General features: G+C 43.3%; 1 protein-coding gene across 5 annotated transcripts in view; it reads left to right on the top strand.

The window, feature by feature from the left end:
• The window catches only part of cfap251 (cilia and flagella associated protein 251), a 141,414-nt gene extending 128,957 nt beyond the window's left edge, over positions 1–12,457 (top strand). For all 5 annotated transcript variants that reach the window (XM_070886345.1, XM_070886346.1, XM_070886341.1 and 2 more), the window contains exons 21-22: positions 2,882–2,983; positions 12,222–12,457. In XM_070886345.1, coding sequence (XP_070742446.1) covers positions 2,882–2,983; positions 12,222–12,364 — 245 coding nt within the window. In that variant the 3' untranslated portion in view covers positions 12,365–12,457. The remainder of the gene's footprint in view (positions 1–2,881; positions 2,984–12,221) is intronic.
• The last annotated feature ends 6,100 nt before the right edge of the window (positions 12,458–18,557 follow it).

Here is an 18,557-nt window from a genome sequence, read left to right as displayed (position 1 = left end):
AATGGACGTCAGTTTCCATTTTTTGGGAAAATGGACGATAAATGGGCGTTATACTTCTCAGCGTTTAAATGGGCAGTAAGTGGGCGGTAGTGAGGCGAAACTAGTGGAGGGTGTATCAAACCCACTCTTATCCTGTACTTAAAGCATGAGGGAAATCAAGTGGCAAGCCTAATCCTTTTCTCACCAGATATTCTTTGGGCAATTCCAGAAGTGTTGCTAGATGATGAACAGGAGCAGGTGCCCCTGCTGATTTTTCCACTTTCCCTCATCCTGAGATGCCTCACCATCCCAACTGGGATTAGCTGGTTCGGGACAGGCCGGGGGACCAACAAGAAAACGTAATTTGAGTGTCAGCTTGGCACAGTGGTAGCACTCTTGACTCTGTCAGAAAGTTTTGAGTTCAAACTCCAATCCAGGAGTTAAGCACATAATTTAGGGTGACTCTTCACTACAGTAGTAAGGGACTGCTGTCCTTCAAAAGAGGTCCCAGAGAATGAGATAGGCGTTCACAATCCCATGGTACTTTTTGAAGAAGAGCAGAATATTCTCCTATCATCCTAAGGGAAGGACAGAAAATGACTGGTCTATCAAGCCCACGCTACTTAGACATGGTGTAGCCACAAACACTATCAACCGATCCCCTAGACACTGCACGCTTTGGTATTCTGTTCTAGAAGATGACTCTCTGTGAAAATAAATGCTTCCTAACATCTAACCTAACTGTTCGCTATATTTTATATGCATATCAACAGAGCAACAGCAGTGCACTTCAAAGAAATTAATTGAATGTGAAATGCTTTGAGATTTTTCTGAGTGACACGAGACAGTGCTATATAAATTTTATACACACCTTTCTTTCCCAGCCTGTATGACCGAGTAGTGAACTGGACAGTGCACTTACCCATGGAGCCATCTGGGGAGCTTTCAGCTCTGTTCTTAATTCTATACATTCCATTTCTGAGCAGAAACACTGAAAACAAGCTGGGCACAATACCACTCTATACCCAGCAATATGAGGGACATAAGAGAAGCTTGGGATGATTCGTTCACCATTTTTTGTTTGCTCTCGAGAAGTACCTAGCTTCTTCTGATCAGCACCTACCAAGACTGTCTGTGCAATATTAGAAAGATGAGGAATCGTGGGCATGAACCTACATCTAATATTGTCCAATATATATGTGAAGAGTTTACAAAAAACACTCTTGTAAGTCAGCTTAATTTATACAGGGGCATGGGTAGGCCACATCTTATCAACATGATAGTACAAAAACAGATTAGCAGGAGAACCCCAAATTTCCTCAAGATATTAAGATGCAGGTGATTTGATTTTAAAATGTAATGTGATTCAAGTACAGTAAATTCTTTCTTATATTTTTGCATGAAAAATTAAGCTGATGTGTTAATGATCTGAATTTTTGTGGTGATCCTTTAGATGGCGCTGTGTGCACAGATTTTTCAGATTGAGAATCCAGCTAATTACTTGTTTCTCTGTTTTGTCTTTTTGTGGGAGGAGGGAAGCGCCTGATCACGGCCAAGATTTTTGGTTTTGTGCAGGGGAACAGAAAGTTAGAAAATAGACAGACACCAATCGCACAAAAAAATCAAAACAAAATTTACATTAACCAAGCTCCTCTGTGCACACACAAAAGACCAAAATATAAATTCCCAATTGTGCCAGATGTATAAACTTAAGTAAATAGTTAAAAATATTTTCAGAAATATGTAGATTTAGAAACATAGAAAATAGGTGCAGGAGTAGGCCATTCGGCCCTTCGAGCCTGCACCGCCATTCAATGAGTTCATGGTTGAACATGCAACTTCAGTACCCCATTCCTGCTTTCTCGCCATACCCCTTGATCCCCCTAGTAGTAAGGACTACATCTAACTCTTTTTGAATATATTTAGTGAATTGGCCTCAACAACTTTCTGTGGTAGAGAATTCCACAGGTTCACCACTCTCTGGGTGAAGAAGTCTCTCCTCATCTCGGTCCTAAATGGCTTACCCCTCACCCTTAGCCTGTGACCCCTGGTTCTGGACTTCCCCAACATTGGGAACATTTGGATGCACACATATATTAAATAAAGTACAGCTGCCTACATACCCTGTTTAAAGGCAACAATGTAAGTGGTAAAGCTCAGCACTGTCCGACAACATAGATTGGACCAGTTAGGTCACCCGGGTTCAGCATGAAATGGTACAAAGATTCAGTGACGGACCGCCTTTCCCAACTTTATCTTTATTTTTATTTCCCTTTTATTATCACTTCTTGATTTTTTTGGTGATTGCAACAAAAGGACAGTAAATTGCTTGTAGAGTTGTTGAAAGTGCACAATCTAGAATAAAGAGTCAGTGCTTTATGCAGCAATTCAGTTCAAAATTAGTGAAACTCAATTGTTACTCAGTGTAGGAGCTGAGTTGCAAAGTCAGCCAGTTGTGGCCAAAGAAATAGGAAGGTCATACACAACACCTGAATTGTTACTAGTTTTACATTTATTTTAGATGCATAACGTAAGCAATAGCCTTTTTTTAGTTATGACTGTAGATCCAAGTCAGTTATTACTGCTTACCTCTTATCACTAAGGCAACTAGTAAGAATGGTTTAATTATTCAACATTTGGCAATTATTGTAATTATTAAAAGCATAATATGTGCATGGAGTCCCATCCCCTCCATATAATTATTAAATGCGTTGAAAATACAAAGATGGAATTTTCCATTCTAGAACTTTTCAAAATAATTACAATGGCATTATAAGACAAAAAGACATGTATTTTAAGTACATTTTGTTGAATTGGTTTTGCTCCTGACACACAAAATGTACATCTTCAGAGCACAAACCCACTATAAATTCCTGCTCACCCTTTTTGTCTTGCTTTCTAGGTGAATGTATGGCTGAAGGTGAAGTAGCAGAATGCCTCTCCACACTATTAGGCTTGAATCCAGAGGGAGGAAGTTCTGAATTGATCACCTTTGATGCCAAAAGTACAATATACACATGTTTAGATCATTTACACTTCTCCTTAGTGCTGAAATGAATTTAGATAGTTCACTTGCAAGGATTTTTGCTATAGATTTTCTATTCAGTAACATTTTCAGTGCTATTTGATAAGTGTTGTGTTCTGAGGTAATGTTGGCAAGGATCATTTGAAATTATGTCTTATTGAATTGGGAAACATAATTATAATCTTTTATCAGAATCTTGGTTTGAATTCATCCAAAGCAAAGAGCAATGCATTCTCCTCTCGCTCTCTCTGTCTATCAAGAGTCATGAGTTTAAGTGCATTCTGGTAGTGTCACTTTATTTCCTTTAGTTTAGTTTAGTTTAGTTTAGTATAGTTTAGTTTTCAGTGGATATGTATCCACAACACAAAGCTATAGTTTGATCATTTACTTAAAAAGGTCAAAGGTGCAGTCTGTGGTAGTTCCAACAGACACCCGCAAAGTGTGACATCCGCACCGACTCCTGGGAATCCTTGGCCCAAAACCGGCCAAAATGGAGAAAGAGCATCCGGGAGAGCGCTGAGCACCTTGAGTCCCATTGCCGAGAACAAGCAGAAACCAAGCGTAGACAGCGGAAGGAGCGTGCGTCAGCCCAGGCTCCATGACCACTGTATGCCCTACCTGTGACAGAGACTGTAGGTCCTTTATTGGACTGTATAGTCACCTGAGAACTCACTCCGAGGGACTGCCTATGATGATGATGATGATGGGGTTGATTTTCTTTTACCTGGCCAAATCGGTCAATAGAACAGTTACAGCCTCAAAATAGGGTCGGTAGACTGGCGCTTCGGCCGGCGCCATTTTTAAAGGAATATTCCCTTGAGTGACTGGAGCACCTGCCTGTTTCAGATAGTAGGCCTTTTGATGATGCAAATTGGGGTCATATGATGTAGTTAGCAATTTTCAGGGACATCTGGATGGAGTGGCATCAGCAAAAGCCTGGGAACAGGCATTAGCTTGTCTCTTTGGATGAAATTGTTCTGATTTGAAGTGGAGGATTAGCAGAACCTCCTGCTAACCAATGTGATATCTGCAGTTTCTTTTTTTTGTATTTTCCCCATTTTGCTCTTACGTTTTCCTGTGCCTTGTAGCTCCCTCCTTCGACATGTAGTTATGAGTTTAAGTGCATTCTGGCAGTGTCACTTTATTTCCTTTAGTTTAGTTTTCAGTGGACATGTATCCACAACACAGAAAGCTATAGTTTAATAATTTGCTTAAAAAGGCGGTAAAGTTTGCGACCGGGAATAGTTTGCGCCTCAGTCAGCAAAATTGGGCAGCTGGGCCCTGTGTGGGGAGGATGCTGAGGGAGGCGTTGCTCACTCTCTCAGGGCGCTAGACCAGCTGAGCAAGCGCAAATCCCAAGCTAAACATCTGGCCTCGAAACGCTGTAAGAGAGGCCTAGGGGGAAAAAAATAAACTTGAAAAAAATCCACCAAAAACATTCCCAATAAATAACTCATGCCACCACATTAAATTACAAAAAAAAAAATCACAATTACCTGAGGTCGACATTCCTTACCTCACTGCTGCCGCTACAGCTCGGACTGCCTGCTTTCACAGTCGGTCCCAGCACAACACTCCACAGAGTGCTACAGATCAGACAGGAGCCAAAAATCAAGCCAGTGTCGCAACCAGGGGTGTTGTACACTGGCTCACCTCTTCTGCGCGGTAATGCACTGGGCCTCACCGAAACCAGCACCGAAAATCTCGGCGGGGCGCTGGAAGAGCATACCGCCGCCATTGCCGCCCCTCTGCGGCGAAAACCGAAGCAATAAATAGCCAAAAATCTATCCCATAGTGTCTTTAACGTAGTAAAACGTTCCAAGGTGCTTCATCATCATCATAGGCAGTCCCTTGAAATCGAGGAAGACTTGCTTCCACTCTCAAAGTGAGTTCTTAAGTGACTGAACAGTCCAAAACGGGAAGTAAAGTCTCTGTCACAGATGGGACAGACAGTCATTGGAGGAAAGGGTGAGTGTGGAGTTTGGTTTGCTGCATGCTTCTTCCGCTGCCTGCGCTTGTTTTCTGCATGCCCTCGGCGACGAGACTCGAGGTTCTCAGCGTCCTCCCGGATGCTCTTCCTCCACTTAGGGCGGGCTTTGGCCAGGGACTTCCAGGTGTCGGTGGGGATGTTGCATTTTATCAAGGAGGCTTTGAGGGTGTGATTGAAATGTTTCCTCTGCCCACCTGGGGCTCGCTTGCCATGTAGGAGTTCCGAGTAGAGCTCTTGCTTTGGGAGTCTTGTGTCAGGCATGCGAACAATGTGGCCCAACCAACGGAGCTGGTCGAGTGTGATCAGTGGTTCAATGCTGGGGATGTTGGCCTGATCAAAGACGCTAACGTTGGTGCGTCTGTCCTCCCAGCGGATTTGCAGGACGTTGCGGAGACATCGTTGGTGGTATTTCTCCAGCGATTTGAGGTGTCTACTGTACATGGTCCATGTCTCTGAGCCATACAGGAGGGCGGGTATCACTACAGCCCTGTAGACCATAAGCTTGGTGCCAGATTTGAGGGCATGATCTTCGAACACTCGCTTCCTCAGGCGGCCAAAGGCTACGCTGGCGCACTGGAGGCAGTGTTGAACTTCGTCGTCGATGTCTGCCCTTGCTGATAATAGGCTCCCAAGGTATGGGGAAAGTGGTCCACATTGTCCAGGGCCGCGCCGTGGATCTTGATGACTGGGGGGCAGTGCTGTGTGGCGGGGTCAGGTTGGTGGAGGACTTTTGTCTTACGGATGTTTAGTGTAAGGCCCATGCTTTCGTACGCCTCGGTGAAGATGTTGACGATGTCTTGGCGTTCAGCCTCTGAATGTGCGCAGGCACAAGCGTTGTCTGCATATTGTAGCTCAACGACAGAGGATGGGACGGTCTTGGATCTGGCCTGGAGGTGATGAAGGTTGAACAGGTTCCCACTGGTTCTGTAGTTTAGCTCCACTCCTGCTGGGAGCTTGCTGAGTGTGAGGTGGAGCATTGCAGCGAGGAGGATTGAGAAGAGGGTTGGCGCGATGATGCAGCCGTGCTTGACCCCGGTCCGGACATGGATTGAGTCTGTGGTGGATCCGTTGGTCAGGATCACGGCTTGCATGTTGTCGTGGAGCAGGCGGAAAATGGCGACAAACGTTTGGGGGCAGCCGAAACAGAGGAGGACATTCCATAGTCCCTCGCAGTTAACAATGTCAAAGGCCTTTGTAAGGTCAAAGAAGGCCATGTACAAGGGTTGGTGCTGTTTCCTGCATTTCTCTTGCAGTTGTCGCGCCGTAAAGGTCATGTCCTTTGTACCCGATATTGGACGGAATCCGCACTGTGACTCCGGGAGAAGCTCCTCAGCCACAGGGAGAAGACGGTTGAGAAGGATTCTAGTGATGACCTTCCCAGCGGCTGATAACAGGGAGATTCCTCTGAGATTGCCGTAGTCGGACTTGTCCCCTTTTTGTAAAGGTGGTCACGATTACTACATGCCTGAGATCTCCCGGCATGCTCTCCTCCTTCCAGATGAGAGAGATGAGGTCATGCATTCGTGCCAATAGTGCCTCTCCGCGATACTTTAGTGCCTCAGCAGGGATTCCATCCGCTCCCGATGTCTTGTTGTTCTTGAGCTGACGGATGGCCTTTTCTACCTCGTGCAGGGCTGGGGTTTTGCTGAGATGGTGGCGGGTAGCATGCTGCGGTATGGAGTTGAGGATGAGATCTTCGAAGTGCTCCTTCCAGTGGGTCCTGACTGCCTCGGTGTCTTTGATGAGCATCTCCCCGTTCTTGGCCAGTAGTGGGGTGGGGCCTTGGATGTTTGAGCCGTAAGTGGACTTGATTGCGGTGAAGAATCCTCGTACATTATGGCTGTCTGCCAGCTACTGAATCTCCTGTGCACTCTCCACCCACCATCTATTCTTTAGGTCGCGGGTTTTTTGTCGGACCTCGGCCTTAAGCAGTCTGTAAAGCTGCTTTGCTGCTCCCGAGTTGGGTTGTTTTAGGTTCAGAAATGCCCTGCGTTTGCGATTTATTAGCTCTTGGATCTCCTGATCATTCTCATCAAACCGGTCCTGGTGTTTCCTGGTTAAGTAACCGAGCGTCTCTTCGCAGGCGCTGGTTATGGTGGCCTGGAGGGCAGACCAAATGCTGTGGATATTCTGTGTCTTGGTCATCAAGGGTCGCCAGGTTAGCAATGAGGCGCTGATTGTATAGGGCTCTCTTAGCTGGGTCTTTGATTTTTCATTGATTTTTCTGCGGCACTGCTTCTGGCAAATGATACTGAAAGGTTTGATGGTGGATAGGCAATGGCAGACATTTATAGTCACATTGATGAACTTCAACAACTGTACATCCCTGTCTGGAGTAAAAATAAAACGGGGAAGGTGGCTCAACTGTGGCTAACAAGGGAAATTAAGGATAGTGTTAAATCCAAGGAAGAGGCATATAAATTGGCCAGAAAAAGCAGTAAACCTGAGGACTGGGAATAATTTAGAATTCAGCAGAGGAGGACAAGGGGTTTAATTAGGAGGGGGAAAATAGAGTACGAGAGGAAGCTTGCAAGGAACATAAAAACTGACTGCAAACGCTTTTATAGATATGTGAAGAGAAAAAGGTTAATGAAGACAAACATAGGTCCCTTGCAGTCCGAATCAGGTGAATTTATAATGGGGAACAAGGAAATGGCAGACCAATTGAACAAATACTTTGGTTCTGTCTTCACTAAGGAAGACACAAATAACTTCCGGAAATACTAGGGGACTGACAGTCTAGCGAGAAGGAGGAACTGAAGGAAATCCTTATTAGTCAGGAAATTGTGTTAGGGAAATTGATGGGATTGAAGGCCGATAAATCCCCAGGGCCTGATAGGCTGCATCCCAGAGTACTTAAGGAAGTGGCCCTAGAAATAATGGATGCATTGGTAATCATTTTCCAACATTCTATTGACTCTGGATCAGTTCCTATGGACTGGAGGGTAGCTAATGTTACACCACTTTTTAAAAAAAGGAGGGAGAGAGAAAACAGGGAATTATAGACCGGTCAGCCTGACATCAGTAGTGGGTAAAATGATGGAATCAATTATTAAGGATGTCATAGCAGCGCATTTGGAAAAAGGTGACATGATAGGTCCAAGTCAGCATGGATTTGTGAAAGGAAAATCATGCTTGACAAATCTTCTGGAATTTTTTGATGATGTTTCCAGTAGAGTGGACAAGGGAGAACCAGTTGATGTGGTGTATTTGGACTTTCAGAAGGCTTTCGACAAGGTCCCACACAAGAGATTAATGTGCAAAGTTAAAGCACATGAGATTGTGGGTAGTGTGCTGACATGGATTGAGAACTGGTTGGCAGATAGGAAGCAGAGAGTCGGAATAAATGGGTCCTTTTCAGAATGGCAGGCAGTGACTAGTGGGGTGCCACAGGGTGCAGTGCTGGGACCCCAGCTGTTTACAATATACAGTAATGATTTAGAGGAAGGAATTGAATGCAATATCTTCAAGTTTGCAGATGACACTAAGCTGGGTGGCAGTGTGAGCTGTGAGGAGTATGCTAAAAGGCTGCAGGGTGACTTGGACAGGTTAGGTGAGTGGGCAAATGCATGGCAGATGCAGTATAATGTGGATAAATATGAGGTTATCCACTTTGGTGGCAAAAACATGAAGGCCGAATATTATCTGAATGGTGACAGATTAGGAAAAGGGGAGGTGCAACGAGACCTGGGTGTCATGGTACATCAGTCGTTGAAAGTTGGAAAGCAGGTGCAGCAGGCGGTGAAGAAGGCAAATGGCATGTTGGCCTTCATAGCTAGAGGATTTGAGTATAGGAGCAGGGAGGTCTTACTGTAATTATACAGGGCCTTGGTGAGACCACACCTGGAATATTGTGTTCAGTTTAGTCTCCTAATCTGAGGAAGGAGGTTCTTGCTATTGAGGGAGTGCACCGAAGGTTCACCAGACTGATTCCTGGGATGGCAGGACTGACATATGAGGAGAGACTGGATTGATTGGGCCAGTATTCACTGGAGTTTAGAAGGATGAGAGGAGATCTCATAGAAACATATAAAATTCTGATGGGACTGGACAGGTTAGAGGCAGGAAGAATGTTCCCGATGTTGGGGAAGTCCAGAACCAGGGGACATAGACTTAGAATAAGGGGTAAGCGATTTAGGACTGAGATGAGGAGAAACTTCTTCACTCAGAGAGTTGTTAACCTATGGAATTCCCGACCGCAGAGAGTTGTTGATGCCAGTTCATTGGATATATTCAAGAGGGAGTTAGATATGGCCCTTGCGGCTAAAGGGATCAAGGGGTATGGAGACGAAGCAGGAACGGAGTACTGAAGGAATGATCAGCCATAATCTTATTGAATGGTGGTGCAGGCTCGAAGGGCCGGATGGCCTACTCCTGCACCTATTTTCTATGTTTCTATGTTTCTGTCTATCCTTCCTAAATGCTGAATACCCTTGGATGTTGAGTTCCCAGCCTCGGTCACCCTGGAGCCATGTCTCCGTGATGCCAATCACATCGTATCCGTGAACTGCTATCTGCGCGGTTAATTCGTCCACCTTGTTCCGAATACTCCTCGCATTGAGGCACAGAGCCTTCAGGCTTGTTTTAACACACTTTGCCCCTTTTGAATTTTGCTGTAATGTGGCCCTTTTTGTTTTTTGCCTTGGGTTTCTCTGCCCTCCACTTTTACTCATCTCCTTTCTATCTTTTGCTTCTGACTCCATTTTATTTCCCTATGTCTCCCTGCATAGGTTCCCATCCCCCTGCCATATTAGTTTAACTCCTCCCCAACAGCACTAGCATTAGAGATATTCAAAAGGAAGTTAGATGTGGCCCTTACGGCTAAAGGGATCAAGGGGTATGGAGAGAAAGCAGGAAAGGGGTACTGAGGTTGAATGATCAGCCATGATCTTATTGAATGGTGGTACAGGCTCGAAGGGCCGAATTGGTTACTCCTGCACCTAATTTCTATGTTTCTATGTTTCTGCCGTCGCCGCTTTGGAGCTATGTTGATGACAGAACAGATTAGGCGGTGGTCCGTCCAGCAGTCGTCAGCACCTGTCATGGCGCAGGTGATGCGCACGTCCTTGCGCTCCCTGGCTCGATCGATGACGTAGTTGAGCAGGTGCGAGTGTGTTGCCACGATGCCTTGTACATGTCCCTCAGGCGGAACAAAGTGTTAGTGATGACAAGGTTGTGTTCTGGACATTTTGTCAGGAGCAGAATACCACTGGAGTTGGTTTTCCCTACCCCTCTCTGCTGATCATGCCTCCCCAGAGGTCTGTGTCCTTACTGACCGTGGCGTTGAAGTCGCCGAGGAGGATCAGATTGTCATCCATAGGGACGCGGGGCAGGGATTGTTCAAGGCTGGAGTAAAATCCATCTTTGGCCTCATCTGTTGCGTCGAGTGTTGAGGCGTACGCGCTGATAACTGTGGCGGACTGGTTCCGGGATAGGGTGAGTCGGAGAGTCATGTGACATTCGCTAATCCCGCAGGGAAAGTCTCTGAAGCGGTCGATCAACTCATTCTTGTTAGCGAAACCGACTCCTTGGTTTACCTTTCCAGATGAAGGAGTAACCTCCACCTTGTTCCTTGAGCTGGCCTTCCCCTGCCCGTCGGGTCTCGCTTAGGGCGGCGATGTTGACGACGAAGCGTCTGAGTTCCCAGGCAACTACCGCAGTGCAGCGTTCTGGTCTGTCGCTGTTGGAGTTGTCCATGAGGGTCCTGACATTCCAGGTCCCGAACTTCATTTTGAAAGATGTAAGATGCCTGTGTGTGAGTTCTTTTAACGTGGGGTGGTCGTTGCAACCGGCTACCACACGGGCAAGGTCTTGATCCAGTGGCAACAGGTTCCAAGACGACTGGAGACCAGGCACTGCTGTATGAGCCTAGTTGACTACGGCGAGATGCGAACTGTAAGGTCGGTGCTGAGCAGCGTCCTTTGGTGAGGTGGTGAGAAAACCGATGCCTGGCTTCACAGAAGCGTTATCAAACAAAATTTGACACCGAGTCGCATAAGGAACTATTAGGGCAGATAACCAAAAGCTTAGCCAAAGAGGTTTTAAGGAACTTCTTAAAGGAACGCAGAGAGGCGCAGAGGTTTATAGAGGGAATTCCAGAGCTTAGCGCCTTGGCAGTTGAAGGCACGGCCGCCAATGATGGAGCGATTAAAATCAGGGATGCTCAAGAGACCAGAATTGGAGGAGCGCAGATATATCAGAGGGTTGTAGGGCTACAGAGATAGGGAAGGGTGAGGCCATGGAGGGATTTGAAAACAAGGATGAGAATATTAAAATTACACTTAGCACCTAGCAGTGGATAGATCAGGTTAACTGTTGTGAATGAATTGCAGTGGCACTGGTTCAAATATACATTGGACCAATGTTAACCACATGAAATAAAAAAGGTGCTATTTTTGGTCTGTGTAGATTTGATCAGATATTTAGCAGCACTGATTATAACACCATTTTCACTTTCAATTTAATCCTTGCAAATGGATAAGCTTAATCAAAGAGCTTGTTTCCGTACTTTTATGACATACTTTTCACATATGTCGCATAAAGTGTAAAATGATTGTATAATAGAACTGTCATGCTTACTAATATTTAGCAGAATGACCAAATACCATGTGAAATATCTGCATGCATCAGTTCTATTTAAACAAAGAGGATAGTGTACAAATCAAAAATCCTTCTCAGATTCTGTTCTAAACTCTGGATAGAATATCCTGATTGGGAGACACGTCAGAGGTGGGTGAATCTTATGAGAATGTGAATCTGGAGAGATAGTCCAGGGAAGGTACATTTTGCAAGGGATGAGAAAGACTTTGGAAATCAGGGCTGCAATTTGCTGATCCTCCATTGAGTGGAAGAGACCTCTCCTGTGTATTTTGTTCATGTCTGACCCCCTTCCAGTGAATAGGGAACTTGGGTAGCTTTGGTAGGGCTACTGAGAGTGTTCAAGTGTTAGGTTTTGCTTTTGATTTATTTAATTTGTTACTTGGAAGGAGAGATGCAGGGGTATTGGAATGTTAATGGAATATTTATATTCTGCTTTATGATGTTACATCTTTGAGCTAGATAGTATAAAATATACTATTGAATGTTTATTTCTGTAATTTGTATGAATCTATAAACTTTATTTTGAAAATCACAAACAAAACATTTAAAGCAAGAGAAAGAGTTGTACAGAAAAATTATGTCCTGTTTAATTGTAAAATTCATTTTACTTTTTTTGGGGTTTGACAGGTGCATCAGTATTGCTTGAACAGCATCTTCCCCAGGAGATTACAAGTGAACTGTTTGTAAATGAAATATTGGGGTTTCCCCGTGTTTTATCTGAATCCCCTTGTGTCGAAGAGATGACTATTCCTGAAGCTGCATCAACATAAACACAAGATGAAATGTATTTTTTCTTTCAAATAATTTGTACTTCTTCATCGATTTTAGTTCTCATAAATATACACAATTACTAATTGACCAGAGCTGACTGTTTTGATACTTATTTTTAAATTAAAAATATAAGAAATGATTCTGTTTGTGGTGACTATTCTTATAGGTGTGTAAATTGCTTGGGCCTTTGTAATTTTACTTGAGTTGAGAGTTGCGATCTGAGGTGAGATGATCTACATAGGATGTTGAGAAGGCATAGAGTGATTAGAATTATAATGTGTGATGAAAAGGATCCAAATGAAGGACAAAATAATTTAATTAATACTATAGGTACTCATTTCATCAGTAACTCCAGAGAAGGTTAAATAAAGGAATATTCTAGAATGGCCGTATCTTTGACTATTAATTTGAACATTTTTACTTTACCCTGTATATGGGAGGCTTGTCCTGAAAAAATATATAAATCCTTGAGTATGTCTTTGCCTTTATGACAGTTTATCTTCTGATTAAATTTTTATTCACTATGTAGCCTGGAAATTACACTACATTATTACCATATGAATGTTTTGTGTATTCCTATTGAATTCCATCATCCACTGTTTCAGTGGAAATGTTAGCCCATTTATCATAAACTGGTTAATGTGATTTTTAAAATAACAAAGGAATTGATGATAACGCATTAAATGTTCAGATGATGATGTCGCACAGTGTAATTTCTAAGTTTAAATGTTTAGCAATCTCTAAAATTGCATTTTTGTAAGTTATGTTACACCTTTTCAACTATTGCATTTAGAGAAGATTGATGAAATGTGGTTTTAAAAAATAGTACACTTATTCATAGAAATATAGTACGTGGACAGCAAGCAGTAAGTACCGGAAAGGACTGAAGCTTTTAAGAATGAGAGGTAACAATGTTGGGAATATGTAAAAGACGTACAAGAACAATACTATATATGGTCCACGTCTCTGAACCATACAGGAGGGCGGGTATCACTACAGCCCTGTAGACGATGAGCTTGGTGGCAGATTTGAGGGCCTGATCTTCGAACACTCCCTGCCTCAGGCGGCCGAAGGTTGCCCTGGCGCACTGGAGGCGGTGTTGAACCTCGTCATCGATGTCTGTCCTTGCTGTTAATAGGCTCCCGAGGTATGAAAAGTGGTCCACGTGGATCTTGATGACGGGGGGGCAGTGCTGTACGGCGGGGTTAGGTTGGTGAAGGACCTCTGTCTTACGGATGTTTAGTGTAAGGCCCATGCTTTCGTACACCTCAGTGAAGATGTTGACTATGACTTGGAGTTCAGTCTCTGAATGTGCACAGACGCAAGCATCGTCTGCATACTGTAGTTCGACGACAGAGGTTGGGATGGTCTTGGATCTGGCCTGGAGACGACGAAGGTTGAACAAGTTCCCACTGGTTCTGTAGTTTAGTTCCACTCCAGCAGGGAGCTTGTTGAGTGTGAGGTGGAGCGTTGCATCGAGGAAGATCGTGGACCATATACAGAAGACACCTCAAATCGCTGGAAAAATACCACCAACGATGTCTCCGCAAGATCCTGCAAATCCGCTGGGAGAACAGACACACCAACATTGACGTCCTCGATCAGGCCAACATCCCCAGCATCGAAGCGCTGACCACGCTCGACCAGCTCCGTTGGGCCGGCCACATTGTTCACATGCCTGACACAAGACTTCTAAAGCAAGCGCTCTACTCGGAACTCATACACGGCAAGCGAGCCTCAGGTGGGCTGAGGAAACGTTTCATGGACACCCTCAAAGCCTCCTTGATAAAATGCAACATCCTCATCGACACCTCGGAGTTCCTGGCCAAAGACCGCCCTAAATGGAGAAAGAGAATCCGGGAGGGCGCTGAGCACCTCGAGTCTCATTGCCGAGAGCATGCAGAAAACAAGCGCAGGCAAGGAAGGAGCATGCAGCAAACCAGTCCCACCCACCCTTTCCTTCAACGACTGTCTGTTCTACCTGTGACAGAGACTGTTATTCCCGCATTGGACTGTTCAATCACCTAAGAACTCACTTTTAGAGTGGAAGCAAGTCCTCCTCGATTTCGAGGGACTGCCTATGAGATGATGATGACAAGAACAATACAGCAGTTTTTTGTTGTGTAACATAGAGGTAAAGTATGATCTTGATCTGTGAATGATGATTGTTTGTTTGGAGCCTTAAAGTAGTCCTCATACTGGCTGGACAATGAACAGGCAACATTATGTGCTTCTTCCTCAGAAGCATTCTGTGTTTATACCATGTCCAAAGCAGAATAGCTACCACTGTCAGAAAATTAACAACACATATTATTTTTAAATACGTGATATGTGTGAAAAATCTCAACTGGCTTTTCCATTCAGTCAGGTAACAGTTTTTTTTATTTGATTTGGTTAGCTATAATGATGAAGGACACAACGATGAGCAAGCTATAACAGTCTTTTATTAGACTTTAATTTATTGGGAGTAATTTATTTATATTGGAGCTGTATGGTCTCTGAATATATCTCTTTGTAATATATTGAAATTCTTATGTAGGTCACACACTCCATTCAAACCAGCATTGGGAGTTCCAAAAGTCCAATGTCAACAATTACCTGTAACTATTACCTGTCACACCACTCGGTGGTACAATATGGGGCTAGAAATTGCGGTCGGAAGCGAACCTCACAGTACGCCTCCAACCTGCGAAACCTTTACAAACCTACCTCCAGATGCCCAGGCTGGGTAGAGTTCCAGTCTCGGGCCTCCAGGCATGCAGTAGTGTAAAGGCCGAGGATCCCAGGGACGTAGGCAGTTCGGAAGCGTCCCTGGATCACGTGGACTTGGTTCTCCAATCACAGAGGAGGATTTCATTCCAATCATTTACGAAGGGAATCCCCTAATGATATGCAATGGAATCCCCAAATAACTTTACAATGTACATAATTCTAATAAATATAAATGTACTGAATTTCAATTTAATTCACAAGTCCCTTCATTGCATCAACCTCAATAAAAATGTAATTTTTTGATAAATAATTTTAAACATCTTAATCTGGGCCAATATTTGCATTAACTAATTTAAAATGTGTATCATTTTTGATTTTTAAATGTTTAATGTAAGGCTTATATATACCCTTGATGAAAGTAGGCCCTATGTCTGCTTTTACCAGCCGTAAGAGTTTTGTGGGCAATTGTTGGGCAAATAGCCCAACTCTGCACCAGCAATACTGATTTTCCATGTGGTTGGGATGATCTGTCAAGGCGTACCTTGACAGATCGCAAGTTCCGGATTTTGCACATGTGCGTGCAGAAACCCGGAGGTTGTGGGGCCTTTCAAAAGGATTACAACGGTACTCTACACCATCGGGGAGACAGCATTATCAGGACCATTAACTTTGCCATTTGTTCTCTAATTGAATTTCTATATCCAAAATAAGGTTTTAAACAACATTAAAAAAATTAAAATTACATTTCATAATATGATTTACATTTATCAATTGAATTGTTTTTGTATTTTTAATACCTTAATTCAAAGTCTTAGCCTCTCACAAAAGCCTGGGTTTGCACATGATATTGCTGGAATATTTTTCTTCAGCTTCTAGCACTTTATGCTCTGTTGCTTTTCAAAATATTCCTCTCTATATACCAGGAGCTAGTAAGGCAGTCTGTCAGAGTTCAGTCCCATGTAAAGTTTTTCATCACCGTGTCTCTCCCAAAATTACTGAAGAGAACTGTTGATACTGAAGAGATTTTACAATTTTGATTTAAGTGAAATATTGTATTCTAACTAAATGTGATGATTTTTGCTCTTGCTTCTGTATTTAAATTCTTACTTTCAAAGTGCCTTATAGCTTTCCCTCAAACATAATATAAACATTGACAACTAAATGGCAGCTTTGCAATAAGAGTGTAAATAAAAATGTTAAGGAGGAAGGTGCATCTAAATGCTATGGAGAGAACACAAACATTATGATTGTAGAACATAAACTTAGATTTCTATTATCTTAGTGTTTCGGTCTGAGTATTTCTTGGCAGTAAACTAATTCATGAAGTAAATACAGTAAATACAATATCTTACAAGGAATGGTCACGGGTGGCATCAAAATCAAAATAAAGTAGTAAATGCTTATTGAATGCTAATAACATTAAATGTCCTGTGGGATAGTCCCAAATTGGGGAGAGATTTTGGATCACAGTTTTATCTATTTTTTTAAACAGTTCCAATCTAGCTTTCGTGAAACCTATGAATTGAGGTGGATACTACTTTTCACAGACTTTTGACCACTATTTTGTTCAAACTCCTGGTTCACATTTATTAAACTCTACCTTTGACTTCATAATGGGTTCTTCTTTGCCTGGCATAAAGTTGAAATCATGTGGATTCTTTGTTGTTGGTATTACTCTCCATTCTCATACCTGAGTTGACCCAAAGACAAAAGGTGGGTTATTAGCTTATAGAATTTACGGGTAAAACCATACAGATTGGAGAGTTATATTTAATAGTTTAAATGCATTTTCCAGAATAGGGAGGTGTATAGCTATTTTTGCTGTGTCTTAGTGCTTTCTTTGTATACATAAAAAGAATAAGGCTTTGAAGTTGTCATGTCCAGGGGAGCACTTGGACCTGTAAAAATGTTTGGCCCTCTGATTATGAATTGAATCAGATTGAATGGGTCTCATAGAAGGGAAATGTGTTACGACTCTGGATTTCTATGTGTTAAGAGATATTTCACTTTTTTTCTATTTCCAAAATATTCCTGGAAATGTCTCAAAGAGGAAGACGCAGGGGCACTTTAAAAAAAATTCTAATTATTTACTGGTTTCTGAAAAAATGTAAGCCCTTCATTTCCTTAGAGAAAAAATCCCACTCCAGGGACTTGAGCACATAAATCTAGGCCGAAATTCCAATGTAGTACTGAGGGAGTGCTGCACTGTTGGAGATGCCTTCTTTCGAATGAAGCGTTAAACCGTTTGCTCTCTCAGGGTGGACGTAAAAGATCCCATGGCACTATTTTGATGCAGAGCAGAGGAGTTACCCCCGGTGTCCTAGCCAATATTTATCCCTCAGTCAACGTAACAAAAACAGTTTATCTGGTGATTATCACATTGCTGTTTGTGGGAGTTGCTGTGCTCAAATTTGCTGCCGTGTTTTCCACTTTACAAGTGATTACACTTCAAAAGTATTTCATTGGCTGTAAAGTGCTTGGAGACATCCGGTAGTCGTGAAAGGTGCTATATAAATATAAGTTTTTTTTTAGAGGTTCGGTGGAACCCATTGGGAAGAGGTAGGAGCCTGGTCGTGCTCTCTCCCATTTGCAGTATTTTCTGAAACCTCAGCTTACCCCTTACCTGGCAAATGTCGTCGGTGAGTGGGGCCAAGGCGGACTCGTTATAAAGGGATAATTAGGAACTCATTGTCATGCTGAAGGGTGGTATGGCCAGTGAGATGAGGTGTAATTGGGCCCCATGCAGACCAGGGAAATAATATAGACACACGAAAAAGGGCTTCATTATACTCTATGGCAGGAGTCTGTTGAAAGTTAGTTTTTATGGCTGCGAGGGGCAGGTAGGGGGAAGCTGCACCCACTTGCCCTGTGCAAATTAGATGCCCGCCAACTGACCCTGCAAACTCTGTTAGGGTCAGTAAGGATTGTGCCTAGTAAATTGTCAGAGCTGTTAAATTGAGTCTTTTTTAAAAATCCTAGTTCTGTAACTTTAAATAAGTTTGCAACATCAGTAGCTGTCTCAGGAAATCCCCGTTTCGATTGGTCTGCACTTGGCATTACATGAATCACGCAATGGCTACATTTGGGAAAAAAGAAACGACAAAGAATAATTTGAAAAACTGAAGTGTGGTGAAGAGTTAATATAACTTGGCATTACATGAATCACACTATGGGTGCATTAAAAACAAGAAACTACAAAGAATAACTTGAAATTTTGAAGTATCGAGAAGAGATAATATAAAAATAAACACGTGGTGTGCAGTCAGAACAGGGCAAGAGTGCGTGGAAAAAAGTTTTGCAAAAAGTTTTTTTTGTCATGTAGCAAATGTTTGGCCAAGGAGTGTGGAGACGAGATCTCGCGAGAGGTGCTGCCTTTGTTCACGCGGCTCGCCTTCCTCTGGTGCTGACAAAGAGGGCAATGTGCGCGCGCGGGCGCTGGCGGATGCGCAGGCGCGCTGCGGGGCTCGGGCGGGCAGAGGT

The sequence above is a fragment of the Pristiophorus japonicus genome, chromosome 8, assembly GCF_044704955.1.
Source record: "Pristiophorus japonicus isolate sPriJap1 chromosome 8, sPriJap1.hap1, whole genome shotgun sequence".
Classification (NCBI taxonomy): Eukaryota; Metazoa; Chordata; class Chondrichthyes; family Pristiophoridae; genus Pristiophorus; species Pristiophorus japonicus.
Note: the sequence above shows the minus strand (reverse complement) of the source record. Positions and strands in the feature narration are given on the sequence as shown.